General features: G+C 37.1%; 1 protein-coding gene across 10 annotated transcripts in view; it reads left to right on the top strand.

Moving 5' to 3' along the window:
- LOC150110302 (F-box/LRR-repeat protein 20) overlaps positions 1–15,004 on the top strand; it is a 325,839-nt gene extending 310,835 nt beyond the window's left edge. For all 10 annotated transcript variants that reach the window (XM_090392650.1, XM_090392658.1, XM_090392667.1 and 7 more), the window contains 2 exons: positions 267–479; positions 13,817–15,004. In XM_090392650.1, coding sequence (XP_090248776.1) covers positions 267–479; positions 13,817–13,924 — 321 coding nt within the window. In that variant the 3' untranslated portion in view covers positions 13,925–15,004. The remainder of the gene's footprint in view (positions 1–266; positions 480–13,816) is intronic.
- The last annotated feature ends 11,017 nt before the right edge of the window (positions 15,005–26,021 follow it).

Raw genomic sequence — 26,021 nt, 5'->3', positions numbered from 1 at the left:
ATACATTGTACATGTTCTAAAGCACAGTTAATTTGCTTTGTTTGAATAAAAACTCTAGGTTTTTGGGAACCATCTCTCCTAAAGCGTGTCTAATTTTGAATACCTTGTAAAGAACTCTATAAAGATACTTCTTTTTTTCATTAGTATGCAGATATGATATCAGTGAACAGTTACTTTTGGTTAATATCTGGTCAGTGTTTATTTTACTCTTAAAACATAATTTTTCTTTGAAAAGTTATTTGAATAATCCTCATTTCAATTTTCAGAGCTTGTCCCACTGCGAACTGATAACAGATGAAGGTATTCGTCATCTTGGTACAAGTGCCTGTTCTTCGGAACATCTCAGTGTACTGGAATTGGATAACTGTCCTCTTATCACCGATGCTTCCTTAGATCACTTGATCACTTGTCACAGCTTACAACGCATTGAATTGTATGACTGTCAGCTCATCACAAGATCAGGCATTCGCAGACTTCGGGTAAGGATTTTATTGGCAAAAACCTTTGCTTATTAACCACCCAAATTGCCACATGGATAAAATATATAAAAAAATATAAGCTTCATATCCATGTTATTGTAATAGTATCCAAATGTTATATTAATTTCATTCTTTCTTTCCGTTTTGATACAGGAATTTGAGAATAGGTTTCAAATTTCAGAAAAAATTATCAATTTTTTTTGTATATTTCCGACTCCATTTTCAGTTAACATAAATACATTATCTTCAAATTTTCAAATGGAATGTATAGAGTTGCAACCAGATATTCAACTCAAAGAAAAATTTTATCACGTCTCTTTTGCTAGATTTTAGCTTGCCAGTGAAAAATATCCTTCACTTCACAATTGCACTTTATTCATGCCATTGCTTTTTGGGAGTATGTACATTTGTGAACAACTATTTTCAAGAATGAAGCATGCAAAGAGTAAAGTTAGATCAAAAATTTCTGACGAGCTCACTATGAATTGCAACCATTTCCATTGAACCAGACTGATTCACTTAAACAAGGCCAAATATCTCACTAGTTTTGTGTTTATGCTGCCCTTTTTTTTTTTAATGTTATAATAACAAAATTTTAAAAAATAAAGGAAGTTTTGTTACTTATATACATTAACTATATTATACGTCTTATATGTAGCCAAAGACAATTCCTCTTCACTCAATGTGGCTCAGGCAAGCCACAAGGTTGGACACCCATGGTCTAAGTCCTAATAATTTTGCTCTTGATCAGACAGTTCCTACAAGAAACTCTTTTTTTTTTTAATCTCTTCCCAAGCATAAAAGTTTGTGTGTAAAGACTGTTGACATCAACTGTCTCAGTATCCCATGATGTAAAGCATACTTCCTTTTGGGCATACATATATATTGCCATTTTTATCATCATCCTCAGACCTCTATGAAGTCAGACTCATCATGGGAGGGCCCTCTGTCATATACCACACTCTCAGGCAACAATGCATTGCAATCATTCACCACTCTCCATGCAAGAAACCTGCTTCGTTCACCTTTGCTCACATCCTCCTTACACAGCTTTCAGGGATGACATCTTGTTATCTCCCCACCTCTCACCATTCTATGAAAAACCTATTCATGTAACCTGATAAGAACTTCTCACCAACTTATATTGTCTATCATATCACCAGTCCTCCTATCCACTAGACTCTGCACTGCAAATTGCATCGTCTTAACCTTTCTTCATACTGAACATTCCAGTCAACCACTTCTGGATTCTTTCCAATACCTCTTCATCCTTATGAAAACTGGGTGAACAGATTTCTGCACAGTAGTCTGTATTTGGTCTAATCAAGGCCTTATACAATGGAAACTTTGTATAAGGCCTTGATTAGACCTTATACAAAGTTCTTGATTAGACCTTCATCCTTATACAATGGAACAATTTTTCTTTGAAAAGTTATTTCTATAACTCAGTGTCTTCTGCATCATGGCCAGAATTCATTATGCTGTCTTTACAATCTGAGATCCCTATTAACCATCATTCCCAGATTTCTTATATCCTTCACCTCGTCCATATATCTCTACCAAGTATATACCCTACATCTCATTTTTGTTTTCCGAATTTTAAATCTTACACTTCGCAATATTGAACTGGTAATCCCACTTTTGTGCCTGTTTGCTGTTCAGGTCTTCTTATAGGACAATAACATCTGCTCTACTAGTTCTTCCCAATTTTGCATCATCTGCAAGCAACTGAATATCTCCATTCTAACCTTCTGAAATATTGCTAACATATTATGGGTTAAACAGCGATGACCCTAAAACAGACCCTCAAAAAATACCACTAGTAACATTCCTCTTCTGAGACACTGCTCTCCCATACATGACTTTCTTGTACTGATAACTGTCAGGCAATCAATCTTCAATCCAATGCACTATTCAACTTCAACTCTATTTTAACCATCAACTTATGTGACAATCTATCAAAAGCCTTAGTAAAATTTATGTATATTACTGTGTTATCCATCTCCCTTGTCCAATGTTCTGGATCCTGGTTTTCACTAACCTCTCCAACACTTGGACAAAGAATGAAACCAAGAATATAATTTCTTGGCATCTTTAATTTATAATACAGCCAAGTGGAAAAACTTTCAAATTTAACACCTCCACAATGCCTGACACACAGATAAGCCTATTATTTGAACTTTGAGTTCTGTCACCTCTTGTGAAGTGGTATACAATCTTTCTTTCCTTCCATTCCTTTGGAACTTGACCCTGTATAAGACTCATATTAAACAAGTATGCCAAAGTAGATATCAACCTCCTGGCATATTCCCCCATAACACATGATGATATATTATCATATACTACAGCCTTATTAACATCGTTTGTCAATTATAAAAATACCTCTTGTTCACTATGCATATTCACAGTGATGAAATCTGTGTATGAACTGCTCATTTATTATTTCCACTATATCCTCCAAAGAAAGCAGTTATCCTTTTTACTATTTTAACTCGATCAGTATCATCCTTCCATAATCAATATTTTTTTTCTGCTGGCTACATATCAAAAGAACTCCCTAGGTTTTTTTAGCCTCATTAGCTAACTTCTGCTTATACTTCACTTTTGCTACCCTTACCAACTGAGTCATCCTCCTTGCCTGTTTTTTGTACCCCTCATGAAATTCATAATTCCACTCATCTTATTGCCTCCATAATGCCAACTTTCTCTGTATTACATGCATAATCTCTTCATTCATCCATTTCACACCTACCTTATTTAACCTTTTGACCCTTGTAGCACATGTAGACATTGCCTATGCTAGATAGCTCTTGAATAACACCTGAGCAGCATTGATCTCCTTTACACCTGACTTCTCATTCCATGTTTCATCCACAAGCTATCTTCTGAGCTTCCCATAATCAGTTTTGTAGTTATAAAAACAGGTTTAATATGAGTCTTAAACTTACACCCTTTCTTCACAGAAGTCTTATAAATAAAGATGGCAAGAAATTATGTTCTTGGTTTCATTCTTTGTCCAAGTGTAAGCAAAACAAAGTTTGCACATGAAGTAACTTCAGGACTGGTCTACTTGTATATACAGGCTAATGACTTCACATCAATTGCCTTAGTATTCCATAATACAAAACACATATCCTTACAGACATGCATAATGTTGTACATTATGAGAAGGCCCACTACCCAGACTGGTTGCAACATTTATAATATATGTGCATTGCATTATAGGATACTAAGGCAACTGATGTGAAGTCATTAGCCTCTATATACAAGTAACCCAGTCTTGAAGTTACTTCACGTGCAAACTTTATTTACTTACACTTGGATAAAAGATGAAAACAAGAATATAATTTCTTGGCATCTTTAATTTATAGTATAACCAATGAAATGCATTTGAAATGGATGATGTGGAAGGAATACTGTGTGCATAAGGATGATGTCCATTATGAAAATTATAAGCAGCAGGCTTGAATAGTCACAACTATTGTACAGGGAGCTAAGTCTGAATATGAAAAGAAACTGGCTCTGCGAGCTAAAGACAACCCACAAGAATTCTGTTGATATGTTGCAAGTAAAAGAAAGAATGAACATGAAAGAATAACTCTTCTGAATGCAGATGTTGTGAAGGTGACAGATGCTGAAGAGGTTGTTCAACTAATGAGTGCCCATTTTGCTAAAAGCTATCAACCTGGTGTATATATGCAATGTTGAGTTCACTGCTACCTCTTCACTGGATGAAGAAACTCAGGTGTATGAAGAGGAGGTATTAGAACTATTGCACAACTGAATTAGAATTCAGCAGTAGAGACTGATGGGATATCAGCACAGGTGCTAAAAGAGTGTTCAGCTGAACTGTCTATTCTTTAACCAAGCTATATAATTTGAGTCCCAGAACAGGGAAGATTCAGCAGGAATGGAAAGAATGTATGGTACTCCCATTGCACAAGGGTGGTGCAAAGACTGATGTATCCAACTATCGACCAATTAGTATTTTAGGAGTGGTGGTGAAGATTTTGGAAAAATTTGTTATGGCTTGCATTCAGAAATGCGTTGACAGTGAATCTCTACTTTGCAATGAACAGCATGGGTTTGCTAAAGGAAAATCATAATTTAGCAACTTGCTCACATTCTATAATAATGTTACCATTGAACTAGACAAAGAGAATGGATATATCATGATATTTTTGGATTTTACTAAGTATTTTGATAAAATACTGCATGGAAGACTGTTGCCCAAATTGGAGAAGATGGGTTTGGATTATACAATATTAACGTGGATAAGAGGGTGGCTGACTGACAGGTATCAAAAAGTGATATATGGGGGATGTGAGTCTGCAAGATTTAAGGTAACTAGCGTACCACAAGGATCAGTCCTTGGCCCACTGTTATTAAATCTGTATTAATGATATTGGGAATGATTTGACATACGACATACAGTTGTTTGCTATGATGCAAAGATAAGTAGGGTAATCAGTATTGCTACTGATGTGCATGTACTTGCAGAATGATTTGAATATGTTGGAATTATGGGAATAGGAAAATGGATGTCAGTGCAATGTCAGTAAATTCAAAGTCATGCACTTTGGCATGATTAGATATCCAATTTCGTATTATATTGGTAGGATTATGCTAGAAGAAACTGATCAGGATAAGGATTTTGGAGTGTTGGTAGATAGCAAGTTAAGTTCAGGGGTCATGTAGCAAAGATCGCAACTACAACTCAAAAGATAATTGCAATGCTGAAACAAACTTTCACATGTAAAGATAAGGATGTTGTTTTGCCTCTTTACAAGGCCTTGATAAGATCTCACTTGGACTATTGTGCACAGGTCCTGTCTCCTGGTTTCTGTTGTGATTAAGATTCAGTGGAAAGAGTATTAAAAATGATATCAGGATTGCAGAATACTGATTATGAAGACAGATTGAGAATTTGTAGATGACAGACACTAGCAAACAGGAGAAAGAGGGGTGATATGATTGAGACTTGCAGACTTCTGAAAGGGTCATACAGGATTTCAGTTAATGGAATTTTTCATTTTATGGATGGTGGGGAAAGGACAAGAGGCCATCTTTGGAAGCTGAGAATGAATACTGCTATGAAAGGGGTGAGGGCTAGATTTTTCTTTCATAGGGTGATGCATGATTGGAATAGATTGCCATTGGATGTTGTGTCTGCAAGCAGTGTGAATGAATTCAAGAATAAGTAGGTTAGCTGATGTGTGTAGTATGTGGCCTTCCTTGATGAGTCCCTGACTCCCTGGAAGTCTCTCTTAATAATAATTATAAACAAATTAAAAAAAACTTTCAACACAGAAGTTCATTTGGGAGAGTGATCACTTCATGATCACTCTCCCAACTGGAGGGAGATTTGACACCTCATTTATAATGACATCACCTGATGAGATGATCAGATCTGAGATCCATAATCCTCACATGCTGTCTGTTATTACATACTGAAGTAGTTTTCCCTCAAAAAGTTGAAATTCATTTTCTTTCTTCTAGTTGCTGTCTCATCATCACAGTCTATATTGCCATAATTAAAATCACTCTTATTGATCACCTTTTTTGTATTTGCTCTGCTAATTTGCTTATACGAGTGTGTGTGTGTGTGTGTGTGTGTGTGTGTGTGTGTGTGTGTGTGTGTGTGTGTGTGTGTGTGTGTGTGTGTGTGTTGAAAAGTTGTGATAATTATGAATAAATTGATGTAACCGACACATTATTCTAAGTAATTCCCACAAAGTGTTATACTTATTACGATGCTGCTGTATCATTTGCAATCCTCTGAGAAAAGAAAAAAAAAATTTTTAAATAATACTGTCTAAAAATTTAACCAAATACCTCTCATTCCATTCACAAATATCATGCATCAATACTCAATCTAAAACTTACACAGTACCACCACATTGTCATGCTGCAGGTCATACAGCTATGGTGGCTTGATATAAAAAAATCAATGTGTAAGTAAGCTTTAAGTAAGAAAGATATAAAGTTGCTTTGCATTATGGGAAGAGATGCTTGGGACTCAGGATTATTTTTATTATTATTATTTGACACCTCCAGGGAGTCCAAAAACTCATTGAAGGAGGGCACCGCCTCCACCACTCAACCTCATCCACCCGTCATCTACACTAATGCCATCTACTGTCCACCATCACCACTAGTATTTTCACAGACAATCACAAACATCCAGCCTACAGCAGGATTCAAACCCACAGCCTTTTGGCTGGAGAGCGGATACGCTAACCACTCGGCCAACCAGGCTGGCCATATTAAAACTATAAAATTTCTTGGCATTATAATATACTTTTTAACCAAGTGAAAAAACTTTCTACTTTATTGCATTATTAAAACAGTATTTATTATTCAATTCTATGTTATGATTCAGATACATTCATAATGTTTTGAGACTCCATGGCAGTACAAAAATATGTGGTATATATATATGTGCATATCTAAGATGTATTTGCTTTCTTTGCTGCATCTTTGTTTTTCCCATGTTTCAACTAATCCTGTGTTTAGCTATAATTAACATTTCCACCTTTCACAGTCAGCAAACCATCACATCTAGTTTGTTCTCTCTTCTGTAGGTTATATAATTTTTTTTATGGTAAATGGTATGAGAAGACTGTTCCAAAGGAAAAAACTAAATTGTATATGTTTGTTGACTGACAGGTGTTCTTGTTTTTACATATTTAAAAGAAAGTGGAGAAATGGTGGTGAGCAATTACTCTCCAGTTCAGAGTGCAGAAACAAAAGCACCTATGAAAATGTGAATGAGCAAAACTGAGGCAGGGGGAAGGGGGGGAGGAGAATCATCTATAAGAGATTTGTAGTATCTACCTGAAATATGAGAATAGTATTCTAAGATTGTTTAGGTTTTCAGATTTGTATAGTGTTAAGTTGTACAAGTGAATCATGTCTTGAATGGAAGAGGATGTAAATGTGTTTTGGAGGCTGTGAAAGCTATGAATGTTAAGGCTCTTGCCTCCAGAAAAAGTCTATAAGTATAATTCAGATCAAGAAGAGAAATCTTTCTGACTGGAGATCTCAGTATTAACCAAAGTAAGGGGGAGTGAAGTGATATTTTTCTTATGAAAAATAAGATGGGACTGTTTTAAGATCGGTAATGGAAGATCTTGAATCATATGAATGATGATGATGGACAGCCTATTTTTCTACCTACTGCAGGGTGATGGCCTCTCCTATTGAGGGAGGTTTTGGGTCTACTACTCCCATGGTGATCCAGTCCATATTGGGAGAGTGTATCTATACGTGGGTGAATGAATGTATGAAGGTGGAAGACAATCACAAACATCCATGCCTACGTGGGAATCGAACCCGCAGCCTCTTGGCTGGAGAGCGGATGCGCTTAACCACTCAGCCAACCAAAAAAAGAGGAATGGAGTTTGCTGTCATGAGCAAACTCCACTCTGCAGGAGAGTAAACAAAAGATGGTAGAACTTTGGAGTAGTCCAGCATTGATAGAAAAATCCACAGGGAGGAACTATCCACAATGACATGCAATGAAAGAAAACTGGTTACCCAGTCAGTTGCATAGGACTTAAGACGGATCACGAAGTGATAATTTGGTGAAGAAGCTTTTATGCTAAACTTAATGGAGAGCTCTGGAAATGTCATGCCACCACCACATGAATTTCTCCAAATTTTTCCATGGCTTGCTTGCAAAGGTGAATAAGATAAATAAGGAGAGCATCTGTGTCACAAGAATTTTATACTCCATATTTGTGATCTCCAATTAATTTGGTGGGCCTCAAGATAGCGAAGTTGGCTGACTAATTTTTATTTTTGAGAGGGATTAAGGCAAGTGCAATGGGACAATAGGTTGATAGCTGACTTATCTCCCTTTCAGTGATGAGCAGGATACATAATTTCTTCTTTGTTTTTGTATAGATACTGAAATAAGTCAAATAGATGTCAATGTGAGAGTACAAATTTTAAACACACTTTGGGAGTTGGGGGAGTAGCTGGACTAGGAGATCTACTAGTGTGCAAGACTAATGAGTTATTTTTGGTGAAAGATCAAAGCAGACATATGGTGGACTTTTATGATCTAGTAAGGTCATTTTCCTTAGTCGCCCATACAAAAGTTGGAGAAAGTGATGCCAGATAGTTCACCTTTATCATTGTGCTGTGTGTATGAAATGGAAACATAAAAGTATATAATACTCCAAAAGAATTGCAACTTTAGGTTAAAAATGCAGAATTTTTGTACTTGGCCACTATAAAATGTATGTTGCAAAAGGTATATGTCAATCTATATATTTGTCATATACAGATTGATTCAAAATTTATGTTCATTACATGAATATCTAATTTCTTACTAGTTTTGAACTTTTTCACATTGAGTTTGTCATGTTTCATTATCCCAAATCTATTACTTTATTCTACCATTTCAAATGATAAAATAATACTTTTGGAATACATTATTATTTTCTCGAGTATCTTCATGAAATTACTCATTGTGAAAGGCTATTCACACAAGACCAGTTGTACTTCTTGAACTCATTAGGAAACAAGGCATTCAAGTACCTGCAGCCCATTAACTGTCATGAAGCAAAAATCGCCCTTGTTAACTGCTCATACACAATTTCCAGGGGTGACTCCCTTTCTCCCTATCCTCCTGCCATGCATTGAAAAAAAAGTCTTTCTGTGTCAGTGCTAGAAAATTCCTTTAATAACTTACATGTTACAATCATATACCCTTTTTTTTTCTGTCTATCAACTAGCCTTTGTAATCCCAGACCTTCAGTTTATCCTTATAGTCAGCATTCTATAGACCTGTCACAATTTTTGCTCACTTGGCTCTGAATCTTCACCACCACTTCTTCATTCCCTCACTATCCCTGCTTTTCAGTGTTCTTCAATATCCAGATAATGTGATGAGTTATTTTAGCCAAATCTTTTGAGCTATGTCTTCTAAACTTCATCATCTTCCACACTCACTCAACTCAGCTGTGGCCTGAAAATTTTCCTGCAGTCCAGAGCCATCAATGTGATACATAGTTTGTGATCTCTTCATTCCAAAATGCATGACCTTATGCTTTGCCACTATTAACAGCCATTATCATGCAGGATTTCTATATTATCATCATTAGCTCTATTAAACTTTGAATTATTAGCAAATAACTGGATACTTTTCCTTAAATCATTTCCTATATCATTGATATACAAATTAAATGAAAGCACCTTGAATACAGAGCTCTTCAGAACACAACCAGTTCACCCATATTTTCATAATTTTTCTGAAAGTACCATGATTAAGTTTACATTATTGCTAATGTAAACTTAATTATGCTATTTTATCTCCTATTAGCAGTTTTCCTTCAAATTTAGTCTGCCACTCGTCAGCACTGCAATATTGTCATATCGTATATTTCTCTCTTTGAGGGCACTTCTGAATACCAAGATTTAGGTGACTTCGGTCCACCTAAATCTTGGTATCTTCCTCTGGGTCTTTTTCCTGCTATTTTGCATCTAATACCTCTTTTTCTAATTTTTCTTCTCCCATTCTTTTTAGTGACTACATTGGGTTTACTCTGCTCACATATTCCTGAATGCTAACAATATCAATTTCCTTCCTAATATCTGCATTTTTAATATGATTCTGCCATTGATCCATCTGTTGATGCTCTTAATGTTTCTCATATGTGTTGCTCATATATGTGGTCTCTAGTCTTTGATCAGTTGCTTTGTTTTTAACCCAACTCTCAGATCTATACTGTTTCATAAGTTAAGATTGGTATGTATATAGCTAATTTTGCATTTTGAATAATTTCTCTCTTATTCCATATAAATTTATTCAGTTGACTTCCTTCCATACCAGCTTTGCTAATTCCATTGTCTGTTTTCATATTTAGTTTGCCATCTTTATTAAAAATTGTGCCTAAATAGCTGAAATATTTTACTATAGGAGAATCAGTAAGTTCTCCATTCAGTTGATATTTTCACTGTTTCTGGTCTTTTTATTGCTGATTTTCACACCAAAGTATTACAGCAGTTATTCAATTTGGCCAGAGAATCCTGCAGACCTGTCCTGAATTTATTTAGGAGTATAACATCATCTAACAACATAAAGTAAAGAGCTTGAACAACATCTCCACTCTTCATATCAGGTTTAATACCACTTTCCTTCATAAGGTAATCCATATTACATAATGTAATATGGATTACATTTTACACTCTTGTTGCACACCTGACTTAACATCAAACCATCTTTCTGTACATCATTCAATTCTAAATGCTAATTTATAACTTAAATAAAGACTGTATTGCCCTGTATAATGTCCCATTTACACCATATCATTGGAGCATTTTCAACAGCTTTCCTCTTAGCACCTTGTCATATGCCTTTCCAGATCTACAAAACTTAAATACAGATCCTTGTTATATTTCCATGATTTCTCAACTATTTCTCTAAAAATGAAAATCTGATCCTGACAATCTCTGTTTAGCCTGAACCCAGCTTGTTATCTCCTAGCTTCTCCTTCATAATTTTTCTTAGTTCTTTCTCAAGAATACTTGCATAAATCTTACCAGGAATGCTCAGTAGAGAAATTTCTCTTTAATTCTTGCATTCAGTTTTATTCCTTTTTATGGATAGGTACTATGAGCGCTCTACTCCATTTATCTGGAATTCGACCCTCTGAATTATGCAGTGTAGCCACTGTGAAACTTCCATATTTTAGCATTTCTGGTCAGATTTCAGGTTTGTATTAGCTTTTTCTACTTCAAGTACAAATATATATTTCAGATAGCATTCCTATTGAGTGTTTTCTATGACCATGCTGTCACTGCTCATTTCATTTATCAATCTTTCAAAGTAATTACTCCATACATCAAGAATATCTTTATTCTCAGTTTTAATGTCTCCTTTATTATCTCTAATTCCTTTTACAGTACACTTTCCTTTGTTTCTGAACTTTTTCAATAGCCTCCAGAATATTTTGCCATCTTCCTGATACTTATTTTCTTTGTTCTTACCAAAATCTTCCCATGACTTTTGTTTAGCTAATTTTATACAATGCTTTGCTTCTTACATTTTTCTCTGTATTCCCTAAGAGCATAAGGTGACTTACTTGCCAGGAACTTTCTATAAGCTTTCTTCTTTTCCTTGATTCCTCTTTAACTTCCTGACTCTACCATGGAGTTCTGGTTTTTCTATGCTTACAGATTACCTCACCACATGCCCCTCTCTGGCCTTGAATCAATCCAAATTTTCAAACTCAATTTTTTTCTTCAATGATGTTTGTGTATTTGAGTCTACAGTTTACCTCTAAAAGCTGCTCAACTTTGATTCATTCTAAAACTTTCTTACACACTGTTCTTTTCAGTACAAAATTCAATTTTATCCTGTCAAAACTAAGTAGTGATCACTTCCTCTTTCAAATCTCTGTATACTCTTGTATCCTGAACCAGTGGGAAAATATCACTTTCAACAGTAGCATAGTCAATGAGATTTCTTATTCATTGCATCTACTGTTCATGTGAATATGTGCACAATTTTTATATTGGAACATGGTGTTAGTAATGACTAATCCAGGTCCTGAACAGCAGACATTTACCATTATTAGCTTTGCAATTTTCTCTAAATTTTCCCAAAACATTTCTATATGTCTGGTAATCATTTCCTACTCTGCTGCATAGGTTTCCAACAAGGACCAACTTTTCCTTTTTCATTGTGCTCTAATGCTTCAAAAAATTCCTCTATTTCTTCTTTGGTAGAACCTTTTGTGGGACTATAAACACAAATAAGTCTCATTGTCTAGTTCCCCATTCTGATATTTGCCCACATCACTACTTGATATTGCCTGCCATTTAAGATTATCCTCATATTTAGTGTTGAATACTATAGCTACTCTTCAACTGGGTTTTGAGGTTTTGTTAATCACATTGACACTATCATTGTTTGTTATACCTTTCAACTCCAACTAGGAGGATATCACTGAGTACATCACAGCTCATTTATTGGAAACGGGCCACGAAAAGACAGGGTTCGGCTGTTGATGGTAACATATTTCACATTGCCTGCCTATTAATGGCAGTTAAAGCATAAACTTTATAGAATGGACATTTTTTAAACTGTTCTAGTAGTAAGGATTGTAAATAGTTTCAAAAATAAAATAAATGTATGGATGTAGATAAATTAAAAAATTATAGATAGATTGATTATAATTCTAGATAGTTAGAATGGAAATAGATAAATTGTTTTGGGGGAAAAAAAAAAGTATGCATTAGCCGACATAGAGTGACTAGTTATGCAATGAAGGTTGTTTTCATTTTATTAAGACTATATTACATGCACTGATATGAGCATTATTGTTAACTCATAATATTGCTGATAAGTTTGAATGGTAGTAGTTTTATAATATGTAGTTGATATGGACGTTACTGTAATTTTTAGGACATTTGATGAAAATGTGTAATTATCAAAATCATAAATCCAGCCTAGAACATTTAAGATAATTAGAGTTGATGCTGTTGCCACCACTGATCTCTCTTAGATCTCCTAGTAAAAGGCTAAATAATAATAAAATTTATATTCTAATAATTTTTTTCAAAATTCACAGTAGATATATTTCTATAGATATGTTGTCGCATTTCACAAATTATGACATTACTAGAAGTGTGGTACACAAAAACAAGATGTCAGTTTTACAAGCTACATGCAAATGGAGTTATTTAATTTCAAAAAGAATAAACTATGAATGATTTATACTAGTAATTGGCTTTCCCAAAATACATAAATCATTCTTACTGTTTTTAAAAAGCACTTTATAATGTTATTTATTTTATTTACTGAATCTATGGGAAAGAGCATCCACAAATTGAATAAAATGTGTATTATTGTGTGGGAATGCTGTTGATGCATTTCCACATATTTTAATCTCCTCATGCAAGATATTCCTGAATTGTGAACATAGTTATTGACATTGGTACAATGCATAAAAGTCAGTAATGTAGCTTACATGATTGTGACCAATAACAGTTAGCTAAGGACCAATAATAGTTTCTCTAAGGAAAAGAGGAAGTATACCAATGGAAATGATGGGGAAAGAGACCTTAAATGATGGAAAACTGGTAATTGACTGCTAATTAAAATAGAGTATAAAATGGTCACTGACATAAATTTGAATAAATAGATAGCAGGATATACTACTATATTGTATTATAAATGGTAAATTTTAGTTCATTACTCTTTGAATTTATTCTACTTAGCTGAGCTTTTCAGATATCATTTTCATCCTTTATTGTAAGATTTACAAATAACTTTGTATAATTTTATTATAATTATATATAGCTTTTTTTTTTCTTTTGTGCAGAGTCATCTGCCTGATTTGAAGGTGCATGCTTACTTTGCTCCTGTCACTCCTCCACCATCAGCAGGAGGAGGCAGACCCCGGTATTGTAGATGTTGTGTTATCTTATGAAACAGGAATTCTAAAACAGTAAGCAAAACAATTGACAATTTTGTCTTACCGGCAAACAGTAGTTGGTTTGCCAGTGCCCGAACTGCATTCCCTATCTCTGCTCACTGACTTCCACTGACAAAACTATGGAGGAATTCTTCACTATCCCAGAACTGGCCATCTACAGCAGTTTGCAATTTCACATTGCTGTTGTTGCTTAAATAATCAGCATAAGAGATTACTGATGTGTAATTAAGCCTGAAATCAACCATATTTGTTGTCAGGCATATCTGCAATATTTTATAATTGTGTAAATTTTCATATTTTGCACAAAGATATTTGTAACTTTTAATGTGGAATATTGTTATAAAAAGCATTAGTTAGTTTTTAAATTGGTAGATCTGCTACAGCCTGTGATAGTTTTAGAATAACCAGCTACCTGCATTGTATAATAGGGCAGGATCCTATGTAAGAAAATAGTCATAACATACTGTTTCCTTCTTCATCTCCCTCCGGTGTGTGTTGCTTGCTGTTTCTCCCCCCCCCCATAATTTGTACAGACATGATGTAATGAGTTTCATGATCAAAGAATTTTGGCATGTTTCATAACCTGGTATTTAATGTATATATTCCCAGTATGTATAATCATAATTGGAAAGTTTCAAGATCTTTTCTTGTTTAGTCATGCTTTCGGGTGAGTTCACTAGAAAAATATCATCAAGAAAGTTATTCATATGGCTATAATCAGCCAAGTTATTTTTCCAATCTTCATGTCATGTTTAGAATATTCTTTAATGCCTTCCCATACACCTCACTGGTCTAAAAGTAAGTTAGGTTTTATATTTAGTAGCTGATAGTTTATATACAAGTCCTGGCACAGGAATAAATGTGCTAATATTAATGTTGTAATAACAGGTATCCGGTTTCATTTTGAGGTGCATTTTTGGTATTAGGACTAGTGATGAGAACAATTGAAGTCATAATCTTCAATGGTGCTGTTATGTAAGATAATAATGTAGAAAACTGCTGAGCTTTTTGTATTATTTCTTCTCTCTGTAGACCAATGATGGCTGGTAATAAATCCTGCTATCCATTTTTTTTTAAAAACACTCTTGTTCTGCTTGCTTTTAATTAATCATTATATTTAATGATAGTTTGAAACAAGCCTTCACTGGCAATAATCATTCCTGTTATACATAAATTTATATTCTATGCATCTTCTAGAATGTTATGAGCTTTTATGTACAGATGCTTGCCAGGCTTTTTTGTATACTCACCTCTGTAGTTGTATGAACCAGATGTATAATGTGCAGATCTTTATTTCATACATCTGTTACATGCTCAATAAGTCTGAACCAGATAAGCACATAGTCATCCTTTCATAAAATAGAATGCAAGTAATGGAATAAGAAACGTAGACATTAGGAATAGTTTAAGACTGAAAGGTGTTGAAGAAATGCTTATGAACTCTTATGGACATCTAATAAGAATGAATCTAGAAAGAATACCAACAAGAATGTATGAAATGAAATTTGAGGGGAAGAGGACCACAGAAAAGGTGCAGAGATCAGATGGGAGAAGAACTAAAGGAAAAAAAAAAAAAACTGAAAGAAAAAATAGATTTGATCCACTTGACCTGACAGTTTCTATTGGACAGGTGTTGCTAAAGAGGTTATCCTGTTAGTAATAGACTATCTGCTGAATGCAGATGGTAAGTGGGTGGAAGATGCAGAAGCAATTGTTCAGCTATTGAGTTTTTCTTAAGATCTTTTAACCTGGTGTGTATACAACATGGAACTGAGTACTATATTAGATTGAAAAAACTTGGGTCTAAGAGGCGCTTAGACCCAAGCTGATATCCCTCATCTGCGCTGAGGGATATCAGTGCAGATGCTAAAAGAGAGTTCAGCTGAATGATGGTAGCCTGCACTGGCCACTTGGCTAGGAAGTAGTAACTTCTAACCAATACATCCTCCTGGATACTCCCATATGCTAACAACAACAAAGATTCCAAATGAGTGGAAAGGATATATGATAAGACTGATATGTAACCAGAGGCGAATCCTGGTCTTGAAACTCCTGCTCGCTCTTATCATTCAGGAAGTGAGAGCTGTGATTGAAATCTGATTAACGGAGTAATGAATTGCTGACCATTTAAAACTATATATTTTGAAATTTATGTACATTTAATTATACAAATACATTTATTTTACAAATGATATTCTATATATAGAGATAACCAATTTAGCTACTTGAATACAAATTCTACCCTATTGTTCTTCTTTATGAACTGGTCAATAACATCATCATAAGAAGTTTGTTGTAACTTAATTTTCCCAAGCAACACGCACACTTGTAAAGGCTGGCTGAAGCTCACTGGCTAGAGATACTTTCACTGCATATGGCCTGTGTTTAAAACGACGTGAAGGGAGCGGAAATTTCTATGCACACGCATGAAATCACAGTGTTGTAGCGAGGACCTGGAAGCTCAAACAACCGAGCAAGCCAAGGTAGCTTTGACTAGATGAGCAAGCATCGGCCTTCGATACAACGCAAAGCTCTTATTGCTGTGCAAGCTTAAGGCATCTTTTGTCTATAAAATTAAAAGCCTAAATGGAATGCTAATAAACACATGCATTTTTTAACAAATAAATATTACTTCTTTCTCAGGTAATGAGCTTGCTCAGCAACCATGGAGAATTCTCCCTTGTATATAACTGTTGACTATCAGCATATCTGGAGTGGTGGTAAAGATTATGGAAAGTAGATAAAACATCATATACAGAAATGAATTGGCAAGAGAGAATCTATCCTTTGCAACGAACAGCATGGGCTTACTAAGGGGAAGATGATGTTTTGAATAACCTTGCTCGCATTTTATGATAATTTTGTGGTATGAGGTAAAAAATGGAATGGATACACTGATACTTTTGGACTTTGCTGAGGCTTTTGACATGATACACTAAGGAAGTTTGTTAGATAAGTTGGTGAATATAGGATTAGATTATATAATTAGCTTGGATAAAAAGGAGAGATAACCAACAGATATCAAAAAAGTGGTGTGTGGAATATGTGAATCAGCAAGACTTAAGATGACTAGAGGTATACCTTGGGAATTAGTCCTTGGACCATTTTTATTCAATTGTTTAATTAATGACATTGGGAAGGATTTAACAGGAAACTTATAGTTCATTGCTAATGATGTAAAAGTAGGATTAATCAAAAGTAAGAATGTGACCGAAATGCAGCATTTGCAGAATGATTTGAATAAGTTGGAATTGTAGGCATGTGATAATACTTGGCAGTTCAGTGTTAGTGAGTTATTCACTTGGGTGTGATATTCAATGGTGCTATTATATTGGTGAAATTATGCTAGAAGATGCTGATTAAGCTAGGAATTTTAGTTTTAGTTGAACTTCATATCTTAGTAGATATGAAGCTCTGCTATATGAAGTTCATATAGCAGAGATTGCAAATACAACTTGGGATAATTACAATGCTAAAACAAATGTTTGACATTTTATACAGCATCTCCATGGAATCCAGAGACTTATCGTGGAAGACCCAAACTAACTATTATACACACAAAACCTATCATACTGCTCCTTAAACTCATTCTCTGTCAGGGAACTCGCTCCACTCATTCTCCACTCTCCATGTAAAAATCTGGTCTACACACCTACTCTTACACGACTTCAATGGATGGCTCCTAGTTCTGATTACTTATCATATACTGAAAAATTTCCTTTGCATTGTTTTTATAAATCCCCTTTAATATCTTGAACATTTCTATCATGTTTCTTCTTTTCTACCTATCAACTAAACTTTGTAACCCCCAAACCTTCAACCTATCCTCATAGGTAGCATTCCACAGACATGACATCAGCCTTGGTCACTCATTTCCTGGGCCCCAAGAAACCCAGGTCAAGATGCAGCTGAATCATAGCATTATAAAGAGGGATAATAAATTTTCTATCTTTATTTGTTAGTACGTTTTTCAAAATCCAAGTAATCCTTTTTACCAACTTTTGCAATATACCATCCAAACTTCAATTCTCTGTCCACCATTATCTTCAAGTCCCTAGCCTCATCAATGTCCTGCAAACTAGTACCATCATTATGACACCTTATGCAACATTAAATCGACAATCATTATCCTTACCCACAATGCCAATTTATTTCAATCATCCTGAAGATATTTACACCACCTTTATCTACTATTGCTCTCCCTAGTTTTGCATCATCGGCAAACAACTGAATATCTCCCTCTTCAATCTTTATCTATATCATTGATATACTAATTAAATGGTAGTGGCCCTAGTATGGAATCCTGAGGTACTACACTAGTCTCCCTCATTCTCCTAGATTCCAATCCATCTACTAGCTTCATATCCATTCCCATTTGCTCCAACTTTTGTAATACTTTTCCATGTGGTATTCTGTCTAGCATCTTTGCAAAGTCCAAGCAATATCATGGTGTAGCCATTTCCTTTATCCAGTTCTGCTGTCACTATATTGTAAAATGTTAATAAATTACCAGACAAGACATATTTTTTACAAAGCCGTGCTGCCCACTATAGAATATCACATCCATATCCACCCAATGTTGGATTTTACCTTTGAGCAACTTTTCCAGTACTTTAACAATCACTCTTGATATATTAAATGGTCTGTAGTTTGCTACCTTTGTCTTAGAGCCACATTTATTTATACAATGTAAGTATCTTGCCCTCTTTCCACTCTTCTGGAACCAATATCGAAGGTATTTTGCCTCTTTAAAAGGCTTTTTTTTTTATTACCTCACTTAGGCTGTTATTGCCTACACATCTGGTTTCCAAGGTAATGCAGATATGAAAAATGTTAAAAATGATATTGGAATTGTGGAATGTAGATTGAGAATTGTGGACTGCAGGCACTAGCAAATAGGAGGTGATATGATTGAGACTTTACAAACTTCTGAAACGGTCATATAAGATATCCAGTAGATGAAGGGTGGGTGGAGAGGATAAAATGGTATCCATGGGAGTTAAAAATGTAGTCAAGAAAGGTAAAAGCTAGAATTTTCTCTCATAGAGCAGTGCATTGTTGGAATGAGTTGCTTTGAAGATGGGGATTTTTTTCATTCATTCACACAAGTAGTGTGAATGAATGAAAAAAAAAAAAAGGTATAACAGCTAGTGTGAGTAATATGTGGCTTTCTCCAATGACTACTTGAAGGTGTTTGGTAATAATAAATATGAATATGCAAATGTATATTTATTCATGTTGATCAGATTCTGAAAATTAAGAGCATGGTTAAAATCTATTCAGAAATATAAATTTTTTTTTTCACATCCAGTATAATATAGTTAATTTTTGCTATAACAGATTTGTTGGACCACAGAAATCATTATTTTTAAGAGAGATCTCCAGGGTGTCATGGTATCCGGAGAGTTCATCGAAAAACAGTTTACCGAAAGACAATTCATCGAAGCCAATTCATCGAACAACAATTCATCGAATGGGGGTGGGGGGGGGGGGGGGTGGGGGGGGGGGGGGGTGGGGGGGGGGGGGGGTGGGGGGGGGGGGGGGTGGGGGGGGGGGGGGGTGGGGGGGGGGGGGGGTGGGGGGGGGGGGGGGTGGGGGGGGGGGGGGGTGGGGGGGGGGGGGGGTGGGGGGGGGGGGGGGTGGGGGGGGGGGGGGGTGGGGGGGGGGGGGGGTGGGGGGGGGGGGGGGTGGGGGGGGGGGGGGGTGGGGGGGGGGGGGGGTGGGGGGGGGGGGGGGTGGGGGGGGGGGGGGGTGGGGGGGGGGGGGGGTGGGGGGGGGGGGGGGTGGGGGGGGGGGGGGGTGGGGGGGGGGGGGGGTGGGGGGGGGGGGGGGTGGGGGGGGGGGGGGGTGGGGGGGGGGGGGGGTGGGGGGGGGGGGGGGTGGGGGGGGGGGGGGGTGGGGGGGGGGGGGGGTGGGGGGGGGGGGGGGTGGGGGGGGGGGGGGGTGGGGGGGGGGGGGGGTGGGGGGGGGGGGGACTCTCCTTTGCACTGTCTCCACTGTTATCAGAATCACAACGGAAAATAGGAGACCAGACCTGCGCACAATAATCCAAATGAAGTCTTATCGAGGCCTTGTAAAGCAGCAAAACGACATCCTTATTTTTACATGTGGAAGATAATTGCAATTAGCATTGCAATTATCTTTTGAGTTTGCTACATGGCCCCTGAACTTCAACTTGCTATCTACTAACACCAAGATCCCTAGCCTGATCAGTTTCTTCTAACATAAATAATATAATACTGCATTGGATATCTAATCATGCCAAAGTTCATCACTTTACATTTACTGACATTCCATTTTCCGATGATGCCCACAATTCCATTCTATTCAAATCATTCAAGTTCTGCATATCATCAGGTTAGTTGGTCATATTTCATATACTTATGGACCTTTTCAGTAGTTAGTTTGCTATAGTAAGTGAATTTGTTTTGATAGTGTTTGCTACAATGAGAATGAAATGTTTGCACAAAAGAATATGAATTAAGTTATCAAGCAGCCCTTTTATCATTTCTTGTACACTTTGCTAATTTTTTTTTGAGATTTCATAAGATTTTTCTCCTGAACATAAAAAAACCTGCATGACATGTACAAATAGTAAAAACAACAGTCATCCTGGAAAAGATATGTAATGGCATGTTAATAATGCAAGGAAATTAAATGCCGATGTGAAGATAGTTAAACATAGAGTAAATCCATTCTTTTATGACCTGATTGGTTTCTGGAAGACCATCCTTGGGGATCAGTTTACAATGGCTCATTTAATTTCCCATAGGCTTTGCTTGGATTGAGGGGGATTATTGAGGTTATGTTTTTGGAAATACAGTCTGAACTGTATAATATCACACTAAAATGGCCACAAAATAAAATATGGCAGTGCTGATGAGTGGTGCTGTTCGCCAGTGCTCCAGGTGAGCAATTGGGGTTTCCTCATGCATGCTTTCGATGGCGTACGAAGAACATGCGTTCGTTTTACGAACGCTGAAATGGCAGATGCACTTCGTTGACGGGTTAGCTGACTGTAATGGACAAGCTGCTGTACAACTGTATTGCGAAAGGTAACCCAAACAGACGTGTACCGCATCGCCAAATGTCTGCGCATTTGCATCAAAACTTGTGTAACTATGGATCATTCAGGGATCGCAGGCATGATAGTGGGCGGCCACGATCGACCCGAAATCCCGCCTTGGAAGAGGAGGTGTTGCATGCGATGGACAATAATCCAGAGACACGTGCCGTTGCCTCTTCTATAGGAGTATCTCGATCCAGTGTATTGCTGGTTTTGCACTCTGAGTCCTTACAGCCATTTCATCTGCAACTGTTCCAGTTACTGATGGCCGAAGATTATCCTCGACGTGTGGAATTTACGCAGTGGTTTCTACAGAAAAGTGCCATAGACCTGGATTTTCCAACTTATGTTTTGTTCATGGATGAAGCTTCATTTACCCGCGAAGGGGTCTTCAATCATCACAGTGCTCGTGTGTAGGCCCATGAGAACTCACATGCTGCACAACAACGCTTCGCCATTAATGTATGGGCTGGTATCCTCGCTGGCTGTTTAGTCGGCCCATACATGTTACCACCTGACTGGACTTCCAGAAGTATCGGACCTTTCTGGAAGAAGTTCTGCGGATTTACTGAACAATGTTCCAATGACTGTACGTTCGCAGATGTGGTTCCAACACGACGGGGCTCCAGCCCATTTTGGCATTTCTGTGCGTCAGTATTTGGGCAGGTCCTTTGGGGCTTGATGAATTGGGCGTGGTGAACCCGTCGCATGGTCCCCACGCTCACCTGATTTATCGATCACTGATTTATGTGGGGGACCTTTGAAGCCATGGTGTAAGAAACGCCTGTTGCCTCTGACGGACCTCGTGGCAAGAATCGCCATCACCGCTGCTAATATCTGGGAAACTCCAGGTATTTTCGAAAATGTACGGCAATCAATGTGTCGTCGATGTCAGGCATGCATCACTGCTAATGGTCGTAACTGAGCACCTGATGTGAAACCATGTTATGTATCCAACTACTATTGGATTATTCAGTTACGCCTAATAAAGTTTTTTTACACTACTTACTGCTGTGTGTTATTTCTGTATCTTTGTGTCCCTGTTAGTGCCTTCCGGTGGCGTTTCTGGTAAATTCCGGTAATGTTTTCCTGTATGAATATGGTTGATTTTGATGTTCTCTACCTCCCCTCAAAGTTTGTACGTGGAATTTTGAACCACCCTGTATATTTAAGTGAGGAACCTTTATCTTGTCTCTTTCGACTAAAGGTGAGTTAGCTAGTTTCTTACGGAGGGTTTTTCCTCCCCCAGAACAGGCAAACCAGTCCATGAACATGCTTCTACAGGCATAGGACACACCAGGAGGCATAGAACTTAACCACCTTATCCTCAATATGGTAGTGGTTAAATGTAGAAAAATCCTTGACACTGCAAGGTAAAAGGGGAGGGAAGTAATAATAATAAGATTGAGATATATATTTTTTATTTTATATATTTTTTTGATAAATTTTCCTTTAGCATAACAAGGCATCTCTGACCATATCTAAGATCTTGCCCAAACAGTCATCAGACCTGGCCCTGATGCCAGATTTTTTAGTCTGGCATCAGTTTTTCAAAAAAGCCTCTTGTCCTTGTAATGTAAAGAAATAGCAAGTTCCTCAATTGTAGGCTCCTTTTCATGCAGTTTCAGTAATTCATTTACGTCTTCATTAGAGACTTCTAGTTGTACCTGATTTGTTATTCCTTTTCACAATTGTCAGTGCACTTTCCAAGAATGATTGGGAGCCTTCCATTAACTGTGAACAACATTTCGTCCATGCTCCTTTCAGGTTCATGTTACACTTTAATGGAGTAATTACAGCACAAAGAGAAATTAAACAGGTTTTAATCTTTCAATATCTCATCTGTCATATCACAGAAACATCTTCAGGAATACAACGTTCATATTGTAATAAAACAGTAAGTTGAAGAAATGAGATTAGAATAAAGTAAGTCTCAAGTCCAGTGAGGGAACCCTCTGTGGGAGCTGATGGCTAAGACTTACATGTTGTGCAAGAGGCCTAAGAATTAAAGGTTCCCAAATTTTGGGACGTTTAATTTAATATAACCGTGCTATAAAGTCTGCTACCGATTCTAAAAAGAGTCTTCAAATTTGTATTTGCTGTAATGAAGCATGGTGGTCTTCTTCCATCTGATTCTATACAAGGTATCCAAGGCATAGTCCACTAGGCCTGACAGACTAACCATAGATGGGTGTCAGATGGTAGCAGATCTCCCGTTTCTGACCATATAAGTTTCTGCAAGAACAAGGACCTTGGAAGTGATTAAATTGACTATCAAAATTTGACATATTAAACACTTCTTTACTTTGTCAATAACGTTTTACGCTTAACTAAATTACTATTATTACATGACACCTCCAAGGAGTCCGAAGACTCATCAAGGAAGGGCACCAACTCTATAATTACTCTCCGTCTCCATCACTTAATCCAACTACAGCGACTTGCCACTACTACCACCACCACCACCATCATCAGCTATGCCGTCTGCTGCCCACCACCACTAGTATTTTTGTCAGTAAATTTCGTTTGTTCTCGAGGCTCTGAAGTCTGTATGCAGGAGGAAAAACTGCTATCTCCGTATGAGAATCGGCTACTCACCTTCAATTGAAAAACGCCATATAAACATTCCTCTCATCTCGACGAGAATCGAACTTGTGCCCTTTCCCAATCGAAGGGCACAGCGTACCATTGTTCTTCCAATTGCACTATAGAGGCGCTAAAAGGACACACACCACACTCTTGAAGCTTTGACACTCTGGAAAGCTTGTGTGCAAGTCTTTACAAACCTTATGTGGTATTTGAACCCGCAGCCTGCTGGAGTTTACAAGGCAACAAACATTTATTTAGCATATTTAACAAACATTTATTATGCCAATTACTCCAACTAGGTCCACTACAATTTGCTACAAGATATTAAATAGCTACTTTCTGTAACAAGTTTAGTATGACAATCAGTAATAAGGTAAAACATGAAAAGAGGCGGGACAATCGAAAAGTGAAATACATTTCGGCTGTTTAGGTATAATTCCATGCATGTTACAGAATGTGTAGGTGCCTACTAAATTCATTGTATCTATCTTTGTGCATTCTTGAATTTCAATTTGTCATGGTATTTTTTGATTTTTTAATGTGAATTCCACTTAAGAGAAATTTTAAACCTGATGCGCATTTTGTACCACAAATGAAATAGGTATAATTTGTAAAGCCTGCTCTAGAGTTCTGATGAACTTTTCAAACCACTTCAGGCATGAAAAAGGTTCTTCAAAGAGGCAGAATGGGTTTGCACTGTGTAATGGAAAGCATCAAGCACATAAAATTTGTAGGAGCACAAAAAGAATGGATGTCAGTTATACCCTATGCTGGCAAAAGTATTTAGACACCTACATATGGTAAAAAAAAAAAAAAAAAGAGTATTTTGATTACATTTCTAGTATACTGAGTATGACCACCTTTGGCGTGAATGACAGCAACTACCCTTCAAGGAGTGCTTTCAATCAATTTCTGATGTAACAACAGGAATGTTCTTCCATTCTGTGCTTAAAGCTATCCCCCCCCCCCCCAATTGCTGATACTTATGTCCACTGTGGTCTGAACTCTGAGCTAGCAAGTTTAATGCGTCAATGTTGTTTTGTGAAAACCAGTTTCTGACATGCAGTGCAGTATGGCATTGAGATTGTCATGGTGAAACATGTAAGGATCACTGCTGAAGTACTTCCACAGCATCAGAAGCATAAAGTTGTTCAAGATGTCCAGGTAGCCATCAGACATCATGATTTTGGGCACATCTACCAATGGGCCAAGCCTCACCTAACTGAAACATCCCCATACTATTACCGAGCCTCCACCAAACTTCACAGTTGGAATAACGCAGTCCTTCCCGAACTATCCCCTAGGTTAGGTTACCTCCAGGTCGAAACATGACCATGAAAGTGAAACATTTGGAAGCATGATTCATTGCCCATAGATCCCTTTCCCAATCATCTACGGTCCAGGAAGGGTGTTAGACACCAGTCAGAATGTCGTTTACATTAAGAGGATGTGAGGCTTGTTCACAGCAGATCTGCTTTGATAACCTAAAGCATGCAATCCTCTGTGGACAGTTCTAATTTTGAGAAATGTCCCTACCGCATTTTTCAAATTGACTGCAAGATCTACTGATGACATGTAGGATGCTCAAACATTCTGACACAGAGCTCGTCGATCTTGGTATTGAGTTTCAGTGAATCTCCCAGGACATTTTCCTGCTGTGATAGCACCATCAACTTTCCATCTACAAGTGACATAAGCATCGGTGCATTTCGGTATACTAAGATGGATACCGATGTATCCATCTATTGACCATTTCGGTATAGCAATGTCACGGACAAAAAAAGACCATTGATGTGACACTCAGTTACCATCCAAAGATCAAAATATCTCAATTCAACTGAACGTGGCATCTTGACATTGAGTACAGTTCAAAACATGCAGCATGTATTGTCTTTTATTGTTAGACAAACAGACACTGCCTTGAAGTACTAGAGCTGTTGCACAAACAAACAAGTGGTGTGATTAGATATCCAATGTTATATTATATTATATTTATGGGATTATGCTTGAAACTGATGAGGCTAGGGATCTTGGAGTTTTAGTAGACAGGAAGTTGAAGTTCAAGGGTCATATATACCAAAAATTGTAAATACAACTCAGAGAATAATGGCAATTCTGAAAAGATAAGTCATTTTGATTCTTTACATGGCCTTGATAAGACCTCACTTGGACTATTGCGCACAGGTCTGTTCTGGTTTCTGTGGTGATTCTGATACAGTGGAGAGTGTGTCAAAAATGACATCAGGATTGTTGAACACAGATTATGAAGACAAATTAAGAATTTATAGGCTGCGGACACTAGTAAACAGTAGAAAGAGGGGGTGATATGATTGAGACTTCTGAAAGGGTTATTCAGTAGATGGAATTCTTTATTTTTTGGAGGGTGGGGAAAGGATGTGAAGGCATTCATGGAAGTTGAGAATGAATGTTGTCAGG

This window comes from Typopeltis vanoorti, chromosome 1 (assembly GCF_054136105.1).
Source record: "Typopeltis vanoorti isolate ZY-2024b chromosome 1, IOZ_Tvanoo_1.0, whole genome shotgun sequence".
Lineage (NCBI taxonomy): Eukaryota > Metazoa > Arthropoda > Arachnida > Uropygi > Thelyphonidae > Typopeltis > Typopeltis vanoorti.
The sequence above is the reverse complement of the archived record's forward strand: the minus strand, read 5'-3'. Positions and strand labels throughout refer to the sequence as shown.